The sequence below is a fragment of the Coptis chinensis genome, chromosome 9, assembly GCF_015680905.1.
Source record: "Coptis chinensis isolate HL-2020 chromosome 9, ASM1568090v1, whole genome shotgun sequence".
Taxonomy (NCBI): domain Eukaryota; kingdom Viridiplantae; phylum Streptophyta; class Magnoliopsida; order Ranunculales; family Ranunculaceae; genus Coptis; species Coptis chinensis.
In genome coordinates, this window is record NC_141464.1 from 24,752,312 (window position 1) to 24,771,653 (window position 19,342).

Sequence of the window (19,342 nt, forward strand, 5' to 3'; positions counted from 1 at the left end):
ATTTCGTGATTTAATCCCTATTTGTGTTTGTACTGTAAGTGACGAAACTTGCAGAATGTACACGATGAAAAAATGATAATTGGACTCAAGGTTAATACTATGGACCTACTTTGTGGACTCTCTAATTTTCAATAAGTGCTTCCACCTCCACTATATCAACAAGCTCAATAGCAGTCTTTTCCAATGCTTAACATATAATGACCTCTTCATTCATATAAAGTTTGGTCTACTCGGTGCCATGAACTAATATTTGCTGTGTTTTTTACAGGCCAAAGTCGGATGGTTGTCATTAGGAAGGTCACAAAACTTCACGACTTGATGCACTTTGTTTAGCAAAACATCTTGGCTAAGATTATGTGGACATCGAGCTCATGGTATCTATCTGTTTAATTGCCACTGAAAACACATATTGTCAATGGAGTTGATTTAGATGGTCTTTGCACTTTAGCATGCTTCTACAAACTATTTATATCATGAAAAGTAGCATATGCGATTATATTGCCGCTTCCTTCTCTCTTTTTCTGTTTGTGGGTGACCTTTCTTTCCCTGAATTAGCTGCGCCCTTAGTCCCTTTTAAAGTATTTTGTTTAGTACAACTCAGTAACACTGTTTCTTGCTTTACGAATTGTCTTTGTTTAGTACAACTCAGTACCACAATTTTTTCGTCTAACGTCGTTAATATTATAATTTGGTTTTGGCTACCTCCACCAATCCCACTCACGACAAATTAGGGTGTATTCGGCTGTTATTTTGCAGTAAGATTAAGCCTTGGCTCACATCTCAGTTTTAAAGCTCAAAAAATGGGGAAGAAATAAAGCTGGAGAAAGGTTTACTGTCTATGTTGTGGTACCAATGTGGCCATAAGGGATACCAGAGAGTGGATATGTTCAGGCAATCTTAGACTCGCAACAAAAGAGCAATGGATATGATGTACAACAACACTATTCAGTCTATTAAGGCTAAGGGAATACAACCAAACCCAAAGGAATAATCATTGTCATTATCTCCGTTTTCGTCTCCTCAAATTTGGGCTAAGCAACACGTATCACAAAACTGTTGGAGCAATTGTAAAAGCAAGGTACATTTATGGTTTCTCTTGGTTATTATTATTACTTTTATTAATTTTTGGCAAAATCATGTCCTTGATGCTTCTTTTTTTCCAATGAATACTCATAGTCGATTATTTTAGTGGGAGTTGGGGATGGACCTTGGGATATGATGAAGGCATTTAACGACAATATTCCTGCTCGAGCTTTTCATAATTTCAAGGTAATTGCTAGCGGGCGACAATAACACCCCTTACTCTGTTTGATTGTACTGCACGTCACATATTTTATGATCACAACCTTATATTTCTCTCTTTCAGTTTGTGATTTTTACCGAAATTATGTCAAAGAATATGCCTATATACAGAAAAGACACGGAGTTTGCTCTTGCAGCTTTGATGGAATTTCGGCACAGTATAAAGCGACAGTGAACTTTAATATATTGGGGTAACAAGAGACGTCTTTCCTTTAAAGGTTTTGCTTTTAACTGTCTGATTTTTTTAAGCATATTCCACATAAACATAACAACGATGCACTTACTCTAGAGGCATTTTTTAAAGCAGTTCTAGGAATGGGAAATTAGTAGAAAGGGTGCCTCTTTCACCACCGCTTTACAATGCTGCTTCATTTAGCACAAAGAACCGTCCTGGTCCAGCAGTTTCCAGCATAGTGTGCCACCATATAATCCCAAGCAACCTCTAGAGGGACAACTCCACCTGAAAGTTCAACATTCGATAACAAGGTCAAACTTTCATGTTGCCATCTTATCTCTTCTAACTTCTACAATGATTTAAGGACCTGTCATTGTAGGTTAACTTATTAATTTCGTTTGATACATTTTAGATGCAACATATTTTCCCACACTTTGTGCACCAAACTATTGTTTATATATATATATAAGAGCCTACAACCTACTTCTTAGCCATCATTAAGGGACTTTTCAATGATTAAGTCTTAAGAAAAAACAATGTAGGTCTTTTATTTAGCCTTTTGTTATTCTTGTGTACGTTTTATTTATAAAAATCAAAGCATTTTTTACAGTAAGCTAGAAAGAACTAATAGGCTATTTTGCCCTTTTGATAAATCAATTAGGGGGAACCAGGAGCAATCAAATCTTGGAAGAAGTTATTAAGGTCTCGTGAATCTTTCTTATGGATGTCCACCGGTATGCCCCATTTGTCTTACCAGCACAAAGGATATGGCTTCTAGCTGCGGACATCATGTAAAATCTCAAACCCCTAGGTGCTATTTTTTTTCCTTTTTTCCTTATATTGGTTCTTAGCCATTTATGCTCCTTGCTTTTTATGGTTGATTGACCGCCTGGAAGGTTTATATTGACATATAATCAGCCACTTTCAGTTATGACCTACAGTTATGCGAAATATAGTGTTGAAAATTAGTCCCACAGCTTTACTAAAATATTTACAGGATCTATATATCTGCCAATTTGTGAGTTTCAGCCTTGATGATCTCAATGCTCTCAGCAATTCTTTGGGACTCAGCCCACTCCTTCAATGTAAATTTTCCCCAACTTATGCATTGTCTGCTTCATTCTGGAACATCGAAAGGTATATCATTGATGCGAGTGTTCCTCTGGTAAATTCATCTCTTCTTGATATAGTTGCTTTTATTCAATCTTTGAAGTTTTGCGTACATAAATATGTCTCTTCTAGAAGCTTGATCAAGCTCCAATAACATTCTTAAAGAACGAGGCACAGTATAGCCGTACATATAAGTTTATCTATTATTTACGCATGAATGCTATTACTAGTATTGTTTCCTCACTCCTAAACATTCCCAACACAGTTGTTCATTCGCCAGTCATGCTCAGACAAAGAATTCCTGTGGGAGAACTCCATCTTCTCACTACTACAAAAATGCAATAAGATAGCGTTTATTTAATAGCACTTATAAAAAAACGCTATGCTTTTATTGGGATAGCGTTTACTTACCGAGCGCTATCAAAATTTTACACTGGCCCAAACTTGGCCCAAACTTACAATTGCGTTTGGATGAATAGCGCTACATAATTGATTGCGTTTTGGGCCAATTGCTATCTTCTATTGCCAGAGGGCCCACTTTAAGCCCGCTAAAAATGAAAAACCCAGCCAATTTTTAGCTCGCGCCCTTCTTTTTTGACTCAATTTTCTTCTTTCCGAATTAAGAACTGAAAAAGGAAAACAGCCACCACTGTTTTCTCTCTAATCCAAACCCTCCAATCACCCCACCACCACATTTATCTCCACCGACCCATCAATTCATTCCTTCTCTTCATCTCAAAACAAAGCCAAAAAGTTTTATCGGATAAACCCAATCGTCAAAAGTCGGAGAAAAGGTTGCGAAGAAAAGCTAAAAACAGATTATAATGTACGTACTCATCTTCTCTTTCATAAAAAAAACCCCATGTTTTCATTTCCATCTTTATTTTTAACAAATAAAAATTCTGTCTTTTGAATTTTTTGTTAAAAATTATGTCTTTTGTTAAAGTTTTTGAATTTTAGTTCCATTTCAGTCTTAGTTATTTTGTCTTTATTTCAATTTTACTTCAATTGTTTTTTTTTTCTTGTTTGTGTACTGGGTGTTCAGGTGAATTGAGTTTGAAGAAATTAAGCCAAACAACGTGAACATCTCAAGCCTGAATATTTTGGTAAGTTCATCAAATTCATCCATCTTCTCATATTTGATTCTAAAATTATATGTTATTGTACAAAGTCAAACTCCAACTTAGTCGTCTGATGATTATTTGTGAATTTGGGTTTTGTGTTGTATGAAGTGTTAAATTGCTTTAGTGAATTATGAACTGTAGTGTTTGTTATTGGTTTGTATATTTGATATTTTTAATTAATCATGAATTGGCACTACAAAAGAAACGACTTTACCCGACTGACGAAAACTGACGCAAGACCGTCGGAAAATGCTCGATCGGCATAGGCTTCTGGCGGTTCAAATTAGTCAGAATAGGCCATCGGCGTTGATAACCTTTGTCGATGAACATTCTAACAGTTTTAGACACTACTTCTAGGATCTCGCATAGGAGTCATATAAAGATGTAGTGGATTCGTGATGGATGCATAGGAGTCTCACTTCCCATACCATAACGTGGTGTCTCACTGTTGAAACAAAAAAGGTCAGGAAGCTCAACAAACAAACCAGCTTTTAAGAAACAGATAACTGACAACCAATTACATATTATTACCGATATGGAGTTGAAACAACAATATTATCCCTAATATTTTTGAAAATGTTGCCACGTGAAACTTTGTAGAGGTTTTCAAGGAAAAGGGGGGACTAAGCAGTTCAAAAAATTGAAAGCAACAAATTACTGTGGAATTCTAAATGAAAAAAAGAAGATTGAACAATAGCAAATGGCCCTATTATCTCAACAGTGATAAAAAATAACCATACAGTAGCCACAAATTATCGAAGTTCGAAGGTATAGAATTGTTCAACTGCCACAATGACTACAGAACTGCTGTAATACGCTTTGGGGATGACAAATGTTGCAGCTAAAGTATGAAATCAAGTTAGAGAACCATCACAAAAAATATAACTGAAAATGAACAGATAGTGAAACCTGTAGACAATGCACTTGAAAGCATATATGTAATAGAGTTTCAAAGGAAAGTAAGAGGGTTATATCCGCTGTACAGATTCCATCTTCTGGGAATACCCCTTCCTTCTATTGCTATTGCTCAGACCTATTCCTACTCATTCCCTTTCAGAGGTGGTCACTTCAGTAATAGAGGTTGCAGATGTCCCTTTGGGGTGAATGTCGAATAGTAGCCCCCAAAGACCGAGAGAGGTCCGAGTTTTGAGGGTGGAAGTCCGCTTCTTTTCCTTAATGGCTTGTGATAGGAAGGGGAATCAATTCAATTACAGAGTTAGATTTTGAGACATTTGTACATTTTGCAGCAGCTTTTTAGTTGCATTTTTGCATCTATCGTAGGAAGCCGACCCCGGTATGGATCCAATAGGGGATTCTCGAATTCCTTCTCTAAATATCGGTATCCGGGACTGTCTGGCGACCGGTCCAATGGCTAAAGCTCTGCAGCTTTTGAGGGAAGGAAAGGATAAGAATAATAATAAAAAGATCCTCCAGTTGATATTGAGTTCCGGATCCCAAGTTGACTACCCCTCCTTGCTCCCTTGCCCTTCCACTAGAGAAGCCCCGCTGCTCCGTAGTTTGCTTTCAAAGAGAGTATCGCTCCCTCTTTGAGTGCTATCGGCGATGGCTTTGCCAAACAAAAGAGTCTCAATTGAGCACGAGCGATGCGGCTTTTCGCCTATCTATCATGAACTGGTTTCACTTTTTTTCCTTTAGCGCTTCACACAAACAAAAAAATGGGTTCTGTCGGGCTAGCTATCCATTGATTCAGGCTAGAGCATCTGACCTGCGGGCAAAGCGAGTCTCGGATCCAGGAACGGATGGCCCCAACCAATGAACAAGAGCACCCGAAGACCGAAGTTCACGAGGTCAAGGGAAGGGCTGTGATCCAATGGCTCCGGTTTAGGATCTAAGTAAGCGTCGATCGAGTTTCCTCTCGTGGATTCTTCTCCTGCATCCCCTTAGTCACTCTCTTTAGCTGATCTCTCGTAACAAAGTGCCTCTCTTGCAGACCCAGCTACTTGTTTAGGTCGGTAAGGACAAGTAAGGAACCACCACGGGAAGGAATGCAAGAGTTGATGACGGAAAGGAACCTATAAAATGAAGGAGCAGCTTCCGTGGGTTTGGCCTCTCCTAGAAACAATATCGCACTAATAGCACTCTCCCCTAGCTGCTTCTTGACTGGTGCTTAGCTCCCTTCTAGGCTAGGCCCCGTCTCTCTAAAGGCTGTTCCCACTCGCCGCGAGGACTGCTCAAACTCTAGCTTCCAGTGCTTGAAGTAGGAGTGGCATGTTTGGACAGCAGGGGAAGCTTCCACTTTCTTGTAGAGTGACCTTTTTCTTAGCGGTATCAACGTGTAACTTAAGGCGGATAACGCTCCAACGGGAAGGCTGTCCTCCAACACCTATAGGTACCTTTGCGTATAGAGAAGCTTTGTTCGGGGTGAGTTCTGAATAGACCACGGGGCGAAGGATGCCCAAAGTTACATGACGGGCAGTCTTTTCAGTAGAACTTCTCTTCTTTATTTAGGTCGGGGTACCGGAGGGGAGATTCGCAGAGTCCGGGAGCGCAAAGTAGAGGGATTGGCGGCTACTCGGGGGCACCGTCCCCACTCTAGGGAACGGGATTTCTCTTGAATTGCTGGAAGTCTCTTAGTGATCTAAGCTACCGATAGCTAGCTCTCCCCACCCATTTTGAAACCGAGCCATCTGCGGGAAAAAGCCTCCACGATCGCTTTAGAGGAAGTCGGCTAGAGTAGAGTGAAAGGCCCAATGCGCGGTAATGGAAGCAACCGGGCCCCCTCTTCCTGGAAAACTACGAGAGAATGAAACTTAAAAAGGGGTGAAATTCGATTTTCTAGTCCTTTTCTTGCCCTAACCTAGCCCACTCAAAAAACCTAAAGGATTTATTTTAAAACCCACTAGAAAAACCTCGAGGATATTTTATAAATAAAAATGGTAGAAAAAAAGAAAAGGCTGAGTCGGGACAAAACAGCCCAATGATAAGAAAAAAAATGATCAAAGATGGGTGTAATCATAGTAAAAAAGCGAATATTGATTGAGTCAAGCTCGTGAAAGCGATATCTAATCTAATAGGGGCAGGTACAAAACCGATGATCCATTAATGAATTGTAGAGATCTAGTCGGTATCCATTGAGTAAAGAAGACGCAGTGAATCAACTCCATTCTTAATACGTGATTCCAGAGAAACCCACTCCATTCTTTTCTTTCCTTGGATAGCATGAATGAAACGTTCGCTTTGATGAGTACCATCCATCTTTCTTTTCGGAGTTGAATGGAAAGCCCGCCCCAATACTGGCGAAGACATTCCTTGAAGGGTCACCACTTCCTATGTGCTTCAGATCGCCGGTTCTCGCGAATTTGAACTAGGGATTTGACACCCTAGTGTCCACTACTTGTATATAGGCTTCCTACTAACTCCAGCACTGACACGGGAGACACACGACCCGTTCTTTGGAAACCCCAAACTTCCATCGATTTTACTTGGATTCCATCACGTGCCACTGGCGAGCCACCCTTCCTGAAAGAAAGGCAACTTTGACAATCTCCAAACAGCAACTTCACTTCCTCTACGCCCGCGCTTGGTTCTCATGCACTAGGTGCACCCGGTCGATTCCAGCGATGGAGGCGCGTTCCTATCCTAAGAGGTTACCTTCTATCTCGCATCCTAAACAGAGCGAGGTTAGGGGTCACTCCTTCGGCATAGCCCATCTAACGGCATCGTGGTCTACTGCAATTACTCAGAGGGAAGTCACCGCGGTTAAGGTACAATGACTTGACCCGGGTGAACTAGTTCCTTTCTTTTGCCAAGCAACGAGAATTGACTGTTTCAAAATCGCCGACACCAGCAGCTCCCTTCAGTATGGGACCCTAATGAATCTAAGGCGAAGCTTTCTGCTACCCGTGCCAAAAGAAAGACCTCCCAAAGAAGAGGGTAGGGCTCATGCTTTTCATGAGATCACTAGTTAAGTGAAGAACGCGATCTAACCGGCAACTAAAGAGATTGGCGAAAGCAATCTAGCAGAGCGAGTCAAATCCCTTGTCTCCTTTTTTTTCCTTCTGGCCAACGCCTACTTATAGTATGACCTGCCCCGTGTAGTCTGATGTAGCTCGAACCTTCACAGGGATTCGTTTCATTCGTTGGACTGCTATTCAATAGGCTTGGGGCTTGGATTCGTCTAAACTCTATTTGTTCGAAACATAGATGTAAATGACGAGTTTCATGTGCTCATGAACGAACAGGCTCTCATTCTCTAATACCCCATCGCTCGAAATCCTACGCGTAACCTTTTCAAGCAACTCGCTCTCGCCCCCTCTCCGTCCCGTCTCCTGTCAATCTGCGTGATCTCTATCTGTCGGAAAGGAAAGCAAAGCTAACCTTGTCTCTTCTCTCGTATAAACTGCTTGCTTCTGGAGTGCGGGAACTGGCACTATCGCATCAGTAGGATCCGCATTTGTTTGGAAAGTGCTTTGCTGCTCGTTTGAAGGAATAGCAAGCAGAAAACTACAAAAGGGGTAGCACATAAACCAAGCTATGATTTTCTCAATCGCATAGAAGATACGATCGCGTACAGAAAAAAGTGCTATTCCGCACGCATGAGATTCCAGAGGGTCCATTACATCCACCAACAGAGGGTCCATCCTCCACCAACTGCTTTCATCCCTGGGCCGACAACACGTACTCGACCTTCCTTGCTCAGTCCAGAACCGGCATAACAGACCCAAAAAGTAATTCATTCAGGCCGAAGGAAAAAGATGGAAATGATTGTAAAGAACTCTCCTGCAGGCGTATGCTTAGTTCCGGATCCATCTGTCTGCGGGACGTGATCTCTTGAGTCCTGCACTCCCCTATAGGTTCATTCATTCAGGAACGATTCAGTTAGTGTCCAAATCGAATTCCTTTTCTATCATGCCTTTTCAAGGATATCAATGAAGCAAACTTAGCTTACAAATCTACGTGAGCATAACAATGATGGAGCGAAAGAAATTACTTGTTGCCCAGATCGATCATACAAAAGGGGGAACGAACCTCTAACAACTGAAAAGAGGGGAAAGGCAGCCTGAAAAGAAGAAAGCGATTCAGTCAGTCTTCCCTCCGCCGCTGGGCTAATGTTCTTTCTTTTAAGTGAAAGAAGGGATCTATGTAATACACCTATTTATGAACCTGCGACTTCGCCTTCTGGGGGTGAGTCCTCTTTGATCTTCTGACCGGTGCTATACGCATCTTCCCGAATGAATAGTAAAACAACACCTATTCACAATGTACCCGGAGCCTTTCATTCAATATCTGTAGTTTCAGTCTACCTTGATACATCTTCTTTTCCGAAAGGTTGCTTAAGGCCCTATGCTTCAGTCTCTATGCCTAAGTCTCTATAGTGGATATCTTCAACCCTATTCAAATGCTGGATGTGCTTTCAACACCTGGGAATCTTGGACAATGGGAGAGGGGCGGATCAACAAGTAGTTCCCCAGGGGGTTCGACAGTCTTAGTCTTCTCTAACGTCTACAGGGAACGCATTCTGTTAATGTCTATAGATAGATAGAGGATGATTCTTCATCTCGAATCGGGATCAAAGGAGGGTCCTTTAACGGGACTTCTTCGATAAACACTACTGAGATTCAAACTCCACTACCAATCTTTCAATCTTTTTATCTGCAGGGAGACTTTGAGCCTTTCATCGGGCTTTCACCCCTTGCTATACTGTTACCGGGTGATCCCTCTCCTCTACTGCTTAGGCTACGCTTGGAGTAGACTAGACGAATAGCTTTGATTTGTTTATACTAAGCTATATCACCCATTCGATCAAAGAGCCTGTCTAGTATTGACAATCATTCCACGGAATTTCATATTGCATGAACCAAATGGAGCACTCAACTACTAGTCTAGTGTAGATCTTCAACGTTTATCATTGGTTCAATCTTGATGAGCAAGAAGATGTTTTCTAGACGAATGCGAAGATGACAGAGCTTGGAGTTTCCCACTCAACGGCTACTCGTCCTAAGGGATGCGCTCGATTATTAACATATTATAGTAGTGCGTTAGAGCTCTCTTTGGGTTCATCTTTCAGAGAGGTTCAATCCACCTCAGCATAAAAAGCTATGTTCACTTCTATACCCCATTTGTCCCTGATAATGGAGATGGACCTGGATAATGGAAAGTGGACAATTGATAGTGAGGGAGTTGAGAGTGGGGGAGTTGAAATTCACCTTTTCTCTCTCTGGTGCTGTGCTATTAAATCGGCGAGTACTCGACGAGTACTCGGTGGGGAATCGCTACTCGGTACCTAGCCGACCCGACCAACCAATTACTCCCCGTAAGTGATCGGGGTTCAAAAATCGCCGAGTAATCGGCCGAGTTGCCGATTTATGAGGAATCGGAATCAGGCGAGTTACTCACCATAAATCGGTATATAAAAGAAAACCAAGATTTTTCTTTTTTCTAACCGCGAAATCAAGTTAGGGCTTTTCTCCAACCGCGAAAACAAGCTCCAATTCCAACCTCTTCTCTAGCCTCTCTCCAATTCCAGCCGTGAAAACAAGCTCTAATTCCAAATACGTTTTTTTCTTTTTCTCCACTTTCTTTTTTTCTTTTTCTCTCTGTCTCTCACTCTCTCCAGTCTCTTCTTCTCTACTTTTTTTTTTTTTTTTTTCTTTCTCCTCCTCCTCCGCCACCCATTCGCCCACTCTCCACTCTCTTCTCCTCTCCAATCTCGACTCTCCACTCTCTTTACAAATGCAAACGTCGATTTTTTTTTCCCCGATAATCTTCACAAAATATGTTCAGTGAACACTATGTGGTGTATTATGATTTTTGAGAACCCACTTGAATACTTGATGACAACTTAATATAAAAAAAATAAAAAAAAATGTGCGACCCATGTTTTGCATTTGTAACTATGACAAGTTAAAGAAAATAAAAGATTGAAAAAACAATGATATTGACTGAAACTTTAGTAGTCAAATAACTATGGACAATGTCAACATTTCTATAGCATATTGATAGCAAAAATTTTGTACAATGTTGTATGCCACATTGCCCAGCGTCATGTACATGCTACAAATAAACATATAAAAATGAAGACATCTCGAGTAATCCCGATTAATCCCCGACCGAGTAGACCTACTCGCTACTCGATCCTCCACCGAGTAGCGACCGAGTAGCAGTTTAAAAAATCGCCCGAGTAATCCCGATTAATCCCCGACCGAGTAGACCTACTCGCTACTCGCACCTCCATCGAGTAGCAACCGAGTAGCGATTTAACTACCCAGCTCTGGTGTGTACCTTCAGGTGTCAGAAGAGTCAATAAATGATACATTCAACTCCCTTTGGTTGATATTGACCTTGATTCCATCTTCTCTTCTATTCCGTTGAAGAAAATGCGATAGAACTCCCAGAAATCACCGGCATTCCGCATCAACCAAGTTAGCGGGTGGCTTTTCAGGCCCCTCAAGCAGTCTATTCTGAAAGACACAGGATGGGTTGGAGGAAACCGTTAGTGTTAAGAATAGATTATCACTAGGAAAGAGCTATCCTCCATTGACGAAGTTACGAAGAGGAAAAGACAGGTAAACGGCCTATTTTGATGAAGGAGAAACTGGCTATATTCTTTTCTTTTACGCCATGAAAAATGGGATAGATAGAAGGATATAGATCACTACTGCCAATGGGCGGATTTGACACCCGTGATATAGCAGTTACAAGCACGAAATTGATAAATGGGCGAAAGCCCCTTTGCAGAGTCATCTTGCCCTCTTCCTAAGATCGAGTGGTTTGACACTCCCTTCTTCCGTGGAGGGAGTGGTTGGCCCCGATACCATGTTGGTGGCCGGATTGGATTGATAGACCTGTGTGTGTGACTTGTCTCGCTTCGAAATCCAACCTCTGCGTGTGTGTTCTCCGGCAGGAGTAAATCCGCCCTCTTTTAGCCCGCTAAAGCACCATTGTGAAAGATACTGAGCACGGTGAGTAGTTTGAAAGTCATGATACCTTTATTGATCTTTATTTACCTTAAGGCCTATCGGGAGATGTAAAGTGAAGTCACTCACTCTCCCCTTCCCAGAGTCTCTTGTCCACACGTTGGGGCTAATCAAGCAGTGGAAGCTGCTAGTTCACTATCGACATTAGGCTCGCAGAGCAGAACGTAGGCGAGGCGGGATGGCTATGCGGGTAGGTTGAGTGCACAGGAAAGTCAAACAAAGCAAAGAAGAGGAATTGCAATCTGACCGGCTTAGTCGAGTGGGTTCATCAAGCACCTATATCTAGGGGATTCATAGCGAGTTCGATCTCGACAGCACTTTAGAGTCACATCCTAGATCTAACGACCAAGTAGTCTGATAGGTGCACTAATAGCTGATCAAAGGCAAGATGTCATGTCATCTTCTTGAATCAGAGCTCTTTTCTTTCTTCTTGACTATGTCATCTTCTTGAATCAGAGTTCGACTAAATTACTACTACTAAAACTGCCCACTAGATGTACAGCTACAGATGGGTACTGTTTATTTCCATTAGCCACAAGGAATGCGAAATCCATCTATGGGAAATTAGATAAAGATTAATTAGCTCTTTGTTAGAGCCAAACACAACAGCTGGATAAAGTTCCTTGGGTACCAAAACAGTGAAGGAAATCAAGACTAGAGAGTAAAAAGGCCAACTATGTGCAAAATCCACCACACGAGGCTAGGGGGATAACTACAATTGTTTATAGATACTGCATTCGGGATTTATGCTACTTCTACAAGAATTTATAATGGACATTTCACTGTAAACATTAAGGAAACAAAAAAAAGTATATGTCAAAAGCTCTATAAACCTGATTGTGGTGAACTTAAGAGAAGTGGACAATATTATGAAACCGCCCCATTGTTCATTTATTGGATGTCAACAAATTTGTATATGTCACTCCGTTTCTGTTTCTCAAGGGGAAGGTTTTCCCTGTGCACATTCAATACAATTAGTAGTAGACGGAGAGAGTTTAAATATCTAAACATTCTTCAGACTTTTGTATTAAGCAAGGTGAAGGGAGAAAAGAAATTACAGCTGTTATACAATTCGAAAGTTTAGGACTTCGTCATTTAACACATTTGAAAGTTGAATCACATTAAAAAAGGGAGATCAAGATGTTGGGAAGTGTTTTTACGATGACTTGGCAATAAAATTGGTCGATGGGATTGAATATGGCACAAGCAAAACCAACCTCACCTAATATCCTTCTACTTTTCAGTATGAAGAAGTACCTTCGCAATGGAATCATGGAATAATTGACCTCAGCAATAACAGTTGTCTCCTCATGAACTGCAGTTTCAATTATCTCACCAAACTGCGAAGTAGAAGAAAAGCTCATGTTGGTGACTATCATTAAAACACTAAACACTTCAGATTAAAGACGTTTTACTGATCCAACAAGTGTTGAATGACCCCAAATCATGTAAGAGCCACTAGAGTCTCGAAATTGGTGAGCAAGTTGCCACAAACAACTGTCAACAAAATAAAAAGAATAGATACAAAATTCACAAACCCATTTTCAATCTCAGAAATATATAATGGAGAATTAGATTTGAAAAACACCGATTATCACCGCCACGAAACATAATGGGAAAGAAAAGATCGATAAAAATGAACACGAAGGTATATTGTATCATGAAGGAACTATAATCATGGTATTGCATAAGGGACAAGCTTAATCTGGGCAGATAGAATCAATCATATAACAGGCTCGATGATGACAAGAATATGACTCATGATATACTCTTGCCTTGCTCTCTGTACTAGCTCCCACAGTGCTTCACCAGTACTCATGTTGAATGCTCCTGGATAGCAAATAAGATGAGCACCTGGTATCCAGTCATAGTAACTTTAATATTAGCAAGCAAGCAGAACATTTAACAGAGAAAAGATCTACGTTTATACTGTGAGAGTTTTAAGACGAGAATAAAATATGATGATAATAATAATGACGATGATGATAATAATAAAAACGAAAACATACAATTAGAAGACCACTAGCACCAGAGAGCTAAGTTTGCACTAAATTAAGAATACTTCTCTCAACCAAAAGTTTGTATTACTACAAAAGGTCAAAACCCCCCATTCATCTTGCGAAAAAGAGAAACTATCCAATACAAAATAGAACCAAATAAGCCCCACCACATTAAGCATCACTAACTAGATGGCTGCAAAAATAGTTTTGACATTGATGTAAACGATTTTGGTGAATGACATATACGGAAGCACACACCAGTAAAACAAAGGTTAGAAGATGTCCAATTCATCAGCTTGGCCTAATTGTCCTGAGATCATGGTATTATGCATCTTCCAGAGGTCGACTAAACACCAGATATATATTGGTCACAGACCAGGCGGTCCAGGCCAGTATCACCATAAGTGGATGCAAAGTATCAGAATGAAGTTTCTTTTGTTAATTCCTACATATATAATAAGTACCTGTATCCACAACAGTAGATCTATCACCAGAAGTGAAGTTGTCAGATTCCTTGAAGGAAATATCTCCAGGTGCGTTGATGTCAAACAGATGCACCTGCCGATCATCAAAAATGAAAGTGTCTAAAATTCATCAAACTACATGCCCTAGTTATCAAAGGGCCTAAATGACACCATGGTAGCATAATTTAAGCTGACTTATCAAAATTAATTCAAATACCTTCACATGCTCGGCCCGGTGGTTCTCCATCCGTTCCAAATATACAAATGGGTATTATACAACCTTCCACCACATTGTTCAGGTATAGATCCACCAACTATAGTGATCCCTTTATTATGTGCAACTTCCGATAGCATCTTGAATGATGGTGATACATTTTTGTCCCTAAAATCCTCAGTAAAATTTAAGAAATTATCACTTGCATAAGGACAGTTCACTCAGTTCCACATTTCCTACATTTTAAACTCCCACATGAAGCAATGATGTAGAAAACTACCATGCATATGTAAATACTAAATACTCTTGTGAATCACACATTAGTTTGCTGCTTGGTATTTGGAAGAGATACGCCTACCGTTAACAACTCTCGTAGAACCGTTGGGTACCCATTGAGATTGCCCGATAGATGGTCAGATTATACCCGACGGACATAATGTGTTGGGAACTTCCTACAGACGGAATCCGTCGAGTATTCTTTATGGCCTCGGTCGGGTAAACTCGTTTTTTTGGTAGTGTGGGGTGTTTGTACGTTATGTTGAATCATTTGTAATTAGTGAATTATGAATTGGGGTTATGTAATTTTATGCCAAAATTATTAGTAATTAGATAGCACGCTGAAACATGCATAATTAAACTAGTTTATATATTTTTTTTCTTGAGAAAAGGAATAGAAAATTTCATCATTTGGTCGTGTCTGCATGTTTATTGCTCGTCTCTATTGCCAATAATTTATAGCCTATATGAATGATTACTGAATTTCAATTTTTTCAGTTTTTGATTGTAGCTTTCTTTTATTTTGGTTGTACTAATAACTAGTACTATTGGTGGTTCATGTTTACTTAATCTATGGTTCAATTGTTCTTTGGTTCAAGTTTTGATCGTTGATTTATGTGATAATGTGTTCTAGTTTCAAAGAATGTAGTTTAAGCGTCTTTGATGTAGGTGTAGGTTAAATAACTATGGAAGTGGTTTAGCGACTTACCTCTTTTGCTTATGTCAGATCAGATTTGAAGTTAGGAAGTGGTAGCATAATGATGGATAAAGCTTGGGTCCATTGGCAGAGGTTCTGAAAAAAAGTCCTTATATTGCCTTTCATAAAATTTGACATATATTTACCACATTTAGTAATTTCTTTTTTGTTTTTCTTCTATTTTGTTTGGTTTTGTTTTGTTTTGTTTTGTTTTGTTTTTTTTTTTATAGAAATGAAGTAGAGTATAGAAAAGCGGCTGAGAACTTTGTGGAACTTGCTAAAACTAGAACTGGAGAAAAGAAATTGAGATGTCCTTGCAAAGTATGTCAGAATTTTCGTCGTGGAGATGATAACAAGGTCGTCGAACACTTGGTGATAAATGGTATGGATATGACGTATACTACTTGGTTTTGGCACGGGGAGCCACTAGATGCAGTGCAATCTGGTATAGAAACCACAGAGACACATGAATTATGTGAAGCTGCATTTGAGCATGACGATGCTTTCGAACCGGGGATTACTGAAGAGAGAATGGGTGCAGAGTTTGAAGAGTTCTTTGAAAATGCTGAACTCCCTCTATATCCAGGTTGCACCAAATACACAAAGTTGGCAGCAACAGTTGTCTTGTACAAGCTTAAAGTTACGCATGGTGTTTCAGATAGTTTTTTTGATGGGCTTCTAAGGGTATTGCAAGATATGTTACCAGCGGGGAACACCATTCCTGACTCCTCATACTCGGCAGACTCGTTAATCAAAGAGTTTCAACTCGAAGAGAAAAAGATACACGCTTGTGTTAACGATTGTTATCTTTTTAGGGATGAGAAAATTGACGAGTGTCCAAAATGCAATTCTTCGCGATGGTTTGTGGATGAGAAGACCAATGAGATTAAGAAAGGTGTTCCCGCAAAGGTGTTAAGGTATTTTCCTATAATACCAAGGTTTAAAAGAATATTTCAATTGCCAAAGATGGCTGAACATTTAAGGTGGCATCACAACAACAAGAGTACAGATGGTAACATGCGACACCCAGTAGATTCTGAGGCATGGCAAGAAGTTGACAAGAAATGGCCATTGTTCTCAGCAGAGCCACGCAACCTTAGACTTGGTCTTGCTGCTGATGGAGTTAACCCATTTAGTAATCTTAGTTCAACGCATAGTTGCTGGCCAGTCATGTTGTGTACATACAATCTCCCGCCATGGCTATGCATGAGAAAGGAACATTTGATGCTAGCATTACTGATTCCTGGAAAAAAGCAACCTGGAAATGAAATCGACGTATATCTACAACCACTTATCGATGATTTAATGGAGTTGTGGAATAAAGGAGTGGAGGTTTATGATGCATTTACTAAGACTATCTTCAACCTAAAGGCAGTACTAATGTGGACTGTGAATGATTTTCCCGCCCTTGGGAACTTAGCCGGTTGCACAACAAAGGGTAAAACTGCATGCCCTACTTGTGGTGTTAATACAAATTCAATGTGGTTGCCCTTTAGTGGTAAAACAGTTTACATGGATCATAGATGTTTCCTCCCGCCAAATCACTCATTTCGAAAGAAAAGAAGATGGTTCAATGGAAAGCATGAATATTGGGAGAAACCTAAAGTTATGTCTGGTTCAGAAATTAAGGTTGTGGTGGACAAAATAGAAAATGACTTCGGAAAAGATGAAAACAAAACGAAGAAGAGGAAGAGGGAAGAACATGTTCTAATGTGGAAGAAGAGGTCAATATTTTTTGATTTGCCTTATTGGGAGGTAATGTTTTATACTTTCCACACACACACACACACACACACACACACACACACACACACACATATATATATATATATATATATATATATATATATATATATTTTTTGAAGTAATTATCTAGAAGCCTAGGTTGACCACTCTGAACTCTATGCCCTAAGATGTCTATAACAACTCTGTCACTACATACTATCCATGCTTGTGCTGAAAATATAGAATGTACCATTGTAGAATTGTACTTGTCAATTAAATTAAGTGTTCAAACCTCTACTCCATACTACCCGAGGTTGAACCAAACCCAAGTATGCTCTAGTTATGCACCAGGCAAGATATTTTTAACAAGACCCCTATTTGAATTACTAAAGGCCTTAGGAGTTTTAAATAATTTTAAGACATATTGCGACACTGTTTGATACTATTTAGGTGGAATCTGACTCGACTAGTGTGGAAATAGTCCAAGGGGAGTAAGGGCCACAGAGCTACTGTTGATAGGCGGTTCAGTTCACTAAAATGAACTGATATTTTGGCCTAACTAGAAATGTATGACCTTATGACACTTGCATTATCATGACCCCCCCCCCCCCTTTGTACCCTCTAGAATGTACTGCTTGCCCCCCCAATTGCACCCTCTAGAGTGTACTGCATGCCCCCATACTCAGTGGTCCTCCACCCTCTTAGATACCCTAGGTAAGCCAACTTTATTTTTTTTGAGCAATATTAATTTTTTTCGAATTTTTCAGTATAATCCTTTGCGTCACAATGCGGACGTAATGCACCAAGAGAAAAATGTGTGCGAAAGCATTATTGCCACATTATTTAATGTGAAGAACAAATCAAAGGACCATCTTAAGTCTCGCCAAGATTTGCAACAGTTGGGAATTAGGCATGAATTGCATCCAGAAGTTCGTGGCAACAGAACTTATCTTCCACCGGCACCACACACACTATCGAAAGTTGAAAAAAGGATTTTTTGCAAGAGATTACAAGATTTAAAGCTACCTTATGGCTATAGCTCAAATATCGGGAGGGTTATATCAGGGGATGAGTTCAAGATTTCAGGTCTCAAGTCCCATGATTTCCATGTTTTAATGCAACAATTGTTGTCTGTTGCGTTAAGGGGGCTTCTTCCGAAAGGACCGAGGACTGCAATTTTTCACTTATGTGCCTTTTACAATGAATTATGCAAAAAAGTCGTTAATACGGAGAGACTAAAAAATCTCGAGAGAGACGTTGCAGAGACTTTGTGCATGTTAGAAAGGTTCTTCCCTCCATCCTTCTTTGATATTATGATCCATTTAACAATTCATTTAGCACGAGAAGCACGGCTTGGTGGACCAGTTCATTTGCGTTGGATGTATGCTTTTGAAAGGTGAATTTATACTCATTCATAAAACGTTAATGATTATATTCCACTACTTGTTTCTTAATTACTATTGATGTTATTTCTTGTCTTTAGATACATGAAAGAGTTGAAAGGATATGTCAGAAACTTTGCAAGACCTGAGGGTTCCATTGCAAAGTGCTATCTTGCGGAAGAGGGCATGAGATTTTGTAGTGAATTTATGAAACAAACCATTGAGATAAGTACTTTCGCCCGAAAAATGATAGTTTTGCAAGTGATGCAATACTTGATGGCAGGTCAATTCTAGAGGAGTTTCGATTAGATTAAGTAAAGAAAGGTTACATCTTTGCCCATCTATATGTGTTGTTCAATACAAACAGAGTCGAGCCATATTTTGAGTGAGTATGGTAATAATTATTGAAATTTAGAGTTTTGAAAAGACGTACCTTAATTTTCTTTTACCATTTTTCTTTGGTTAGAAAGCATATGGATGAGCTACGGAAGCAAAACAAACAACTCTCAAGAAATAGAAATTTGTTGTGGAAGAGACATGTAGAAAAGTTTTCTGAATGGCTACGTGAGAAGGTTCAGTTGTGACTTTTGTGTATTTGCATTACCCTTTTTACATATGTAGATAATAATCGTGATACTTATGTATGAATTTGGACAGATTGTAGAGGACACTAGTGAGAATATCTCTGAGACATTAAAGTGGATTGCCAATGGACCGAGGAAGTTAGCAATGTCGTATTCTTCATTTATTGTCAAAGGTCAACGTTACCACAAGAAAAGTGCTGAGAAGTCCAACCAAAATAGTGGTGTTTCACTTGAGTCAACAACTATGTGTAGATCTAGTTCAAAGGACGAAACCAAGTCATGAACAATGTTTCTTACTATGGGGTCATCAAAGATATAATTTTGCTTTCGACTACATTGGCTTCCAAGTGCC

At 39.8% G+C, this 19,342-nt stretch overlaps 2 protein-coding genes across 2 annotated transcripts; one reads left to right on the top strand and one right to left on the bottom strand.

Annotated features, from left to right (window-relative positions):
- Positions 1 to 3,161: 3,161 nt before the first annotated feature.
- On the top strand, positions 3,162 to 18,700 carry LOC147475314 (uncharacterized). Its single transcript, XM_086585371.1, has 6 exons — positions 3,162 to 3,413; positions 3,633 to 3,693; positions 15,335 to 15,392; positions 15,530 to 17,054; positions 17,792 to 18,420; positions 18,508 to 18,700. The coding sequence occupies exons 3-6, from the start codon at positions 15,361 to 15,363 to the stop codon at positions 18,698 to 18,700; spliced, it is 2,379 nt and encodes a 792-aa protein (XP_086441497.1). The 5' UTR covers positions 3,162 to 3,413; positions 3,633 to 3,693; positions 15,335 to 15,360.
- Positions 8,004 to 14,359, bottom strand: LOC147475315 (omega-amidase, chloroplastic-like). Its single transcript, XM_086585370.1, has 6 exons — positions 14,330 to 14,359; positions 14,113 to 14,206; positions 13,424 to 13,502; positions 13,064 to 13,145; positions 12,906 to 12,988; positions 8,004 to 8,175 (listed from the first exon to the last, which is right to left on the bottom strand). The coding sequence occupies exons 1-6, from the start codon at positions 14,357 to 14,359 to the stop codon at positions 8,004 to 8,006; spliced, it is 540 nt and encodes a 179-aa protein (XP_086441496.1).
- Positions 18,701 to 19,342: the final 642 nt, after the last annotated feature.

Coding starts and splice junctions, on each gene's coding strand:
- LOC147475315 (XM_086585370.1), bottom strand. CDS start 14,359: ATGGAGAACCACCGGGCCGAGCATGTGAAG. Junction 13,146..13,423: donor GAGCTAGTACAGAGAGCAAG/GCAAGAGTATAT, acceptor TTTTGTTGACAG/TTGTTTGTGGCAACTTGCTC. Junction 8,176..12,905: donor TCCATGATTCCATTGCGAAG/GTACTTCTTCAT, acceptor CCCCTTTTGTAG/TTTTCTGCTTGCTATTCCTT.
- LOC147475314 (XM_086585371.1), top strand. CDS start 15,361: ATGATGGATAAAGCTTGGGTCCATTGGCAGAG. Junction 15,393..15,529: donor GCTTGGGTCCATTGGCAGAG/GTTCTGAAAAAA, acceptor TTTTTTTTATAG/AAATGAAGTAGAGTATAGAA. Junction 17,055..17,791: donor TTGATTTGCCTTATTGGGAG/GTAATGTTTTAT, acceptor CGAATTTTTCAG/TATAATCCTTTGCGTCACAA.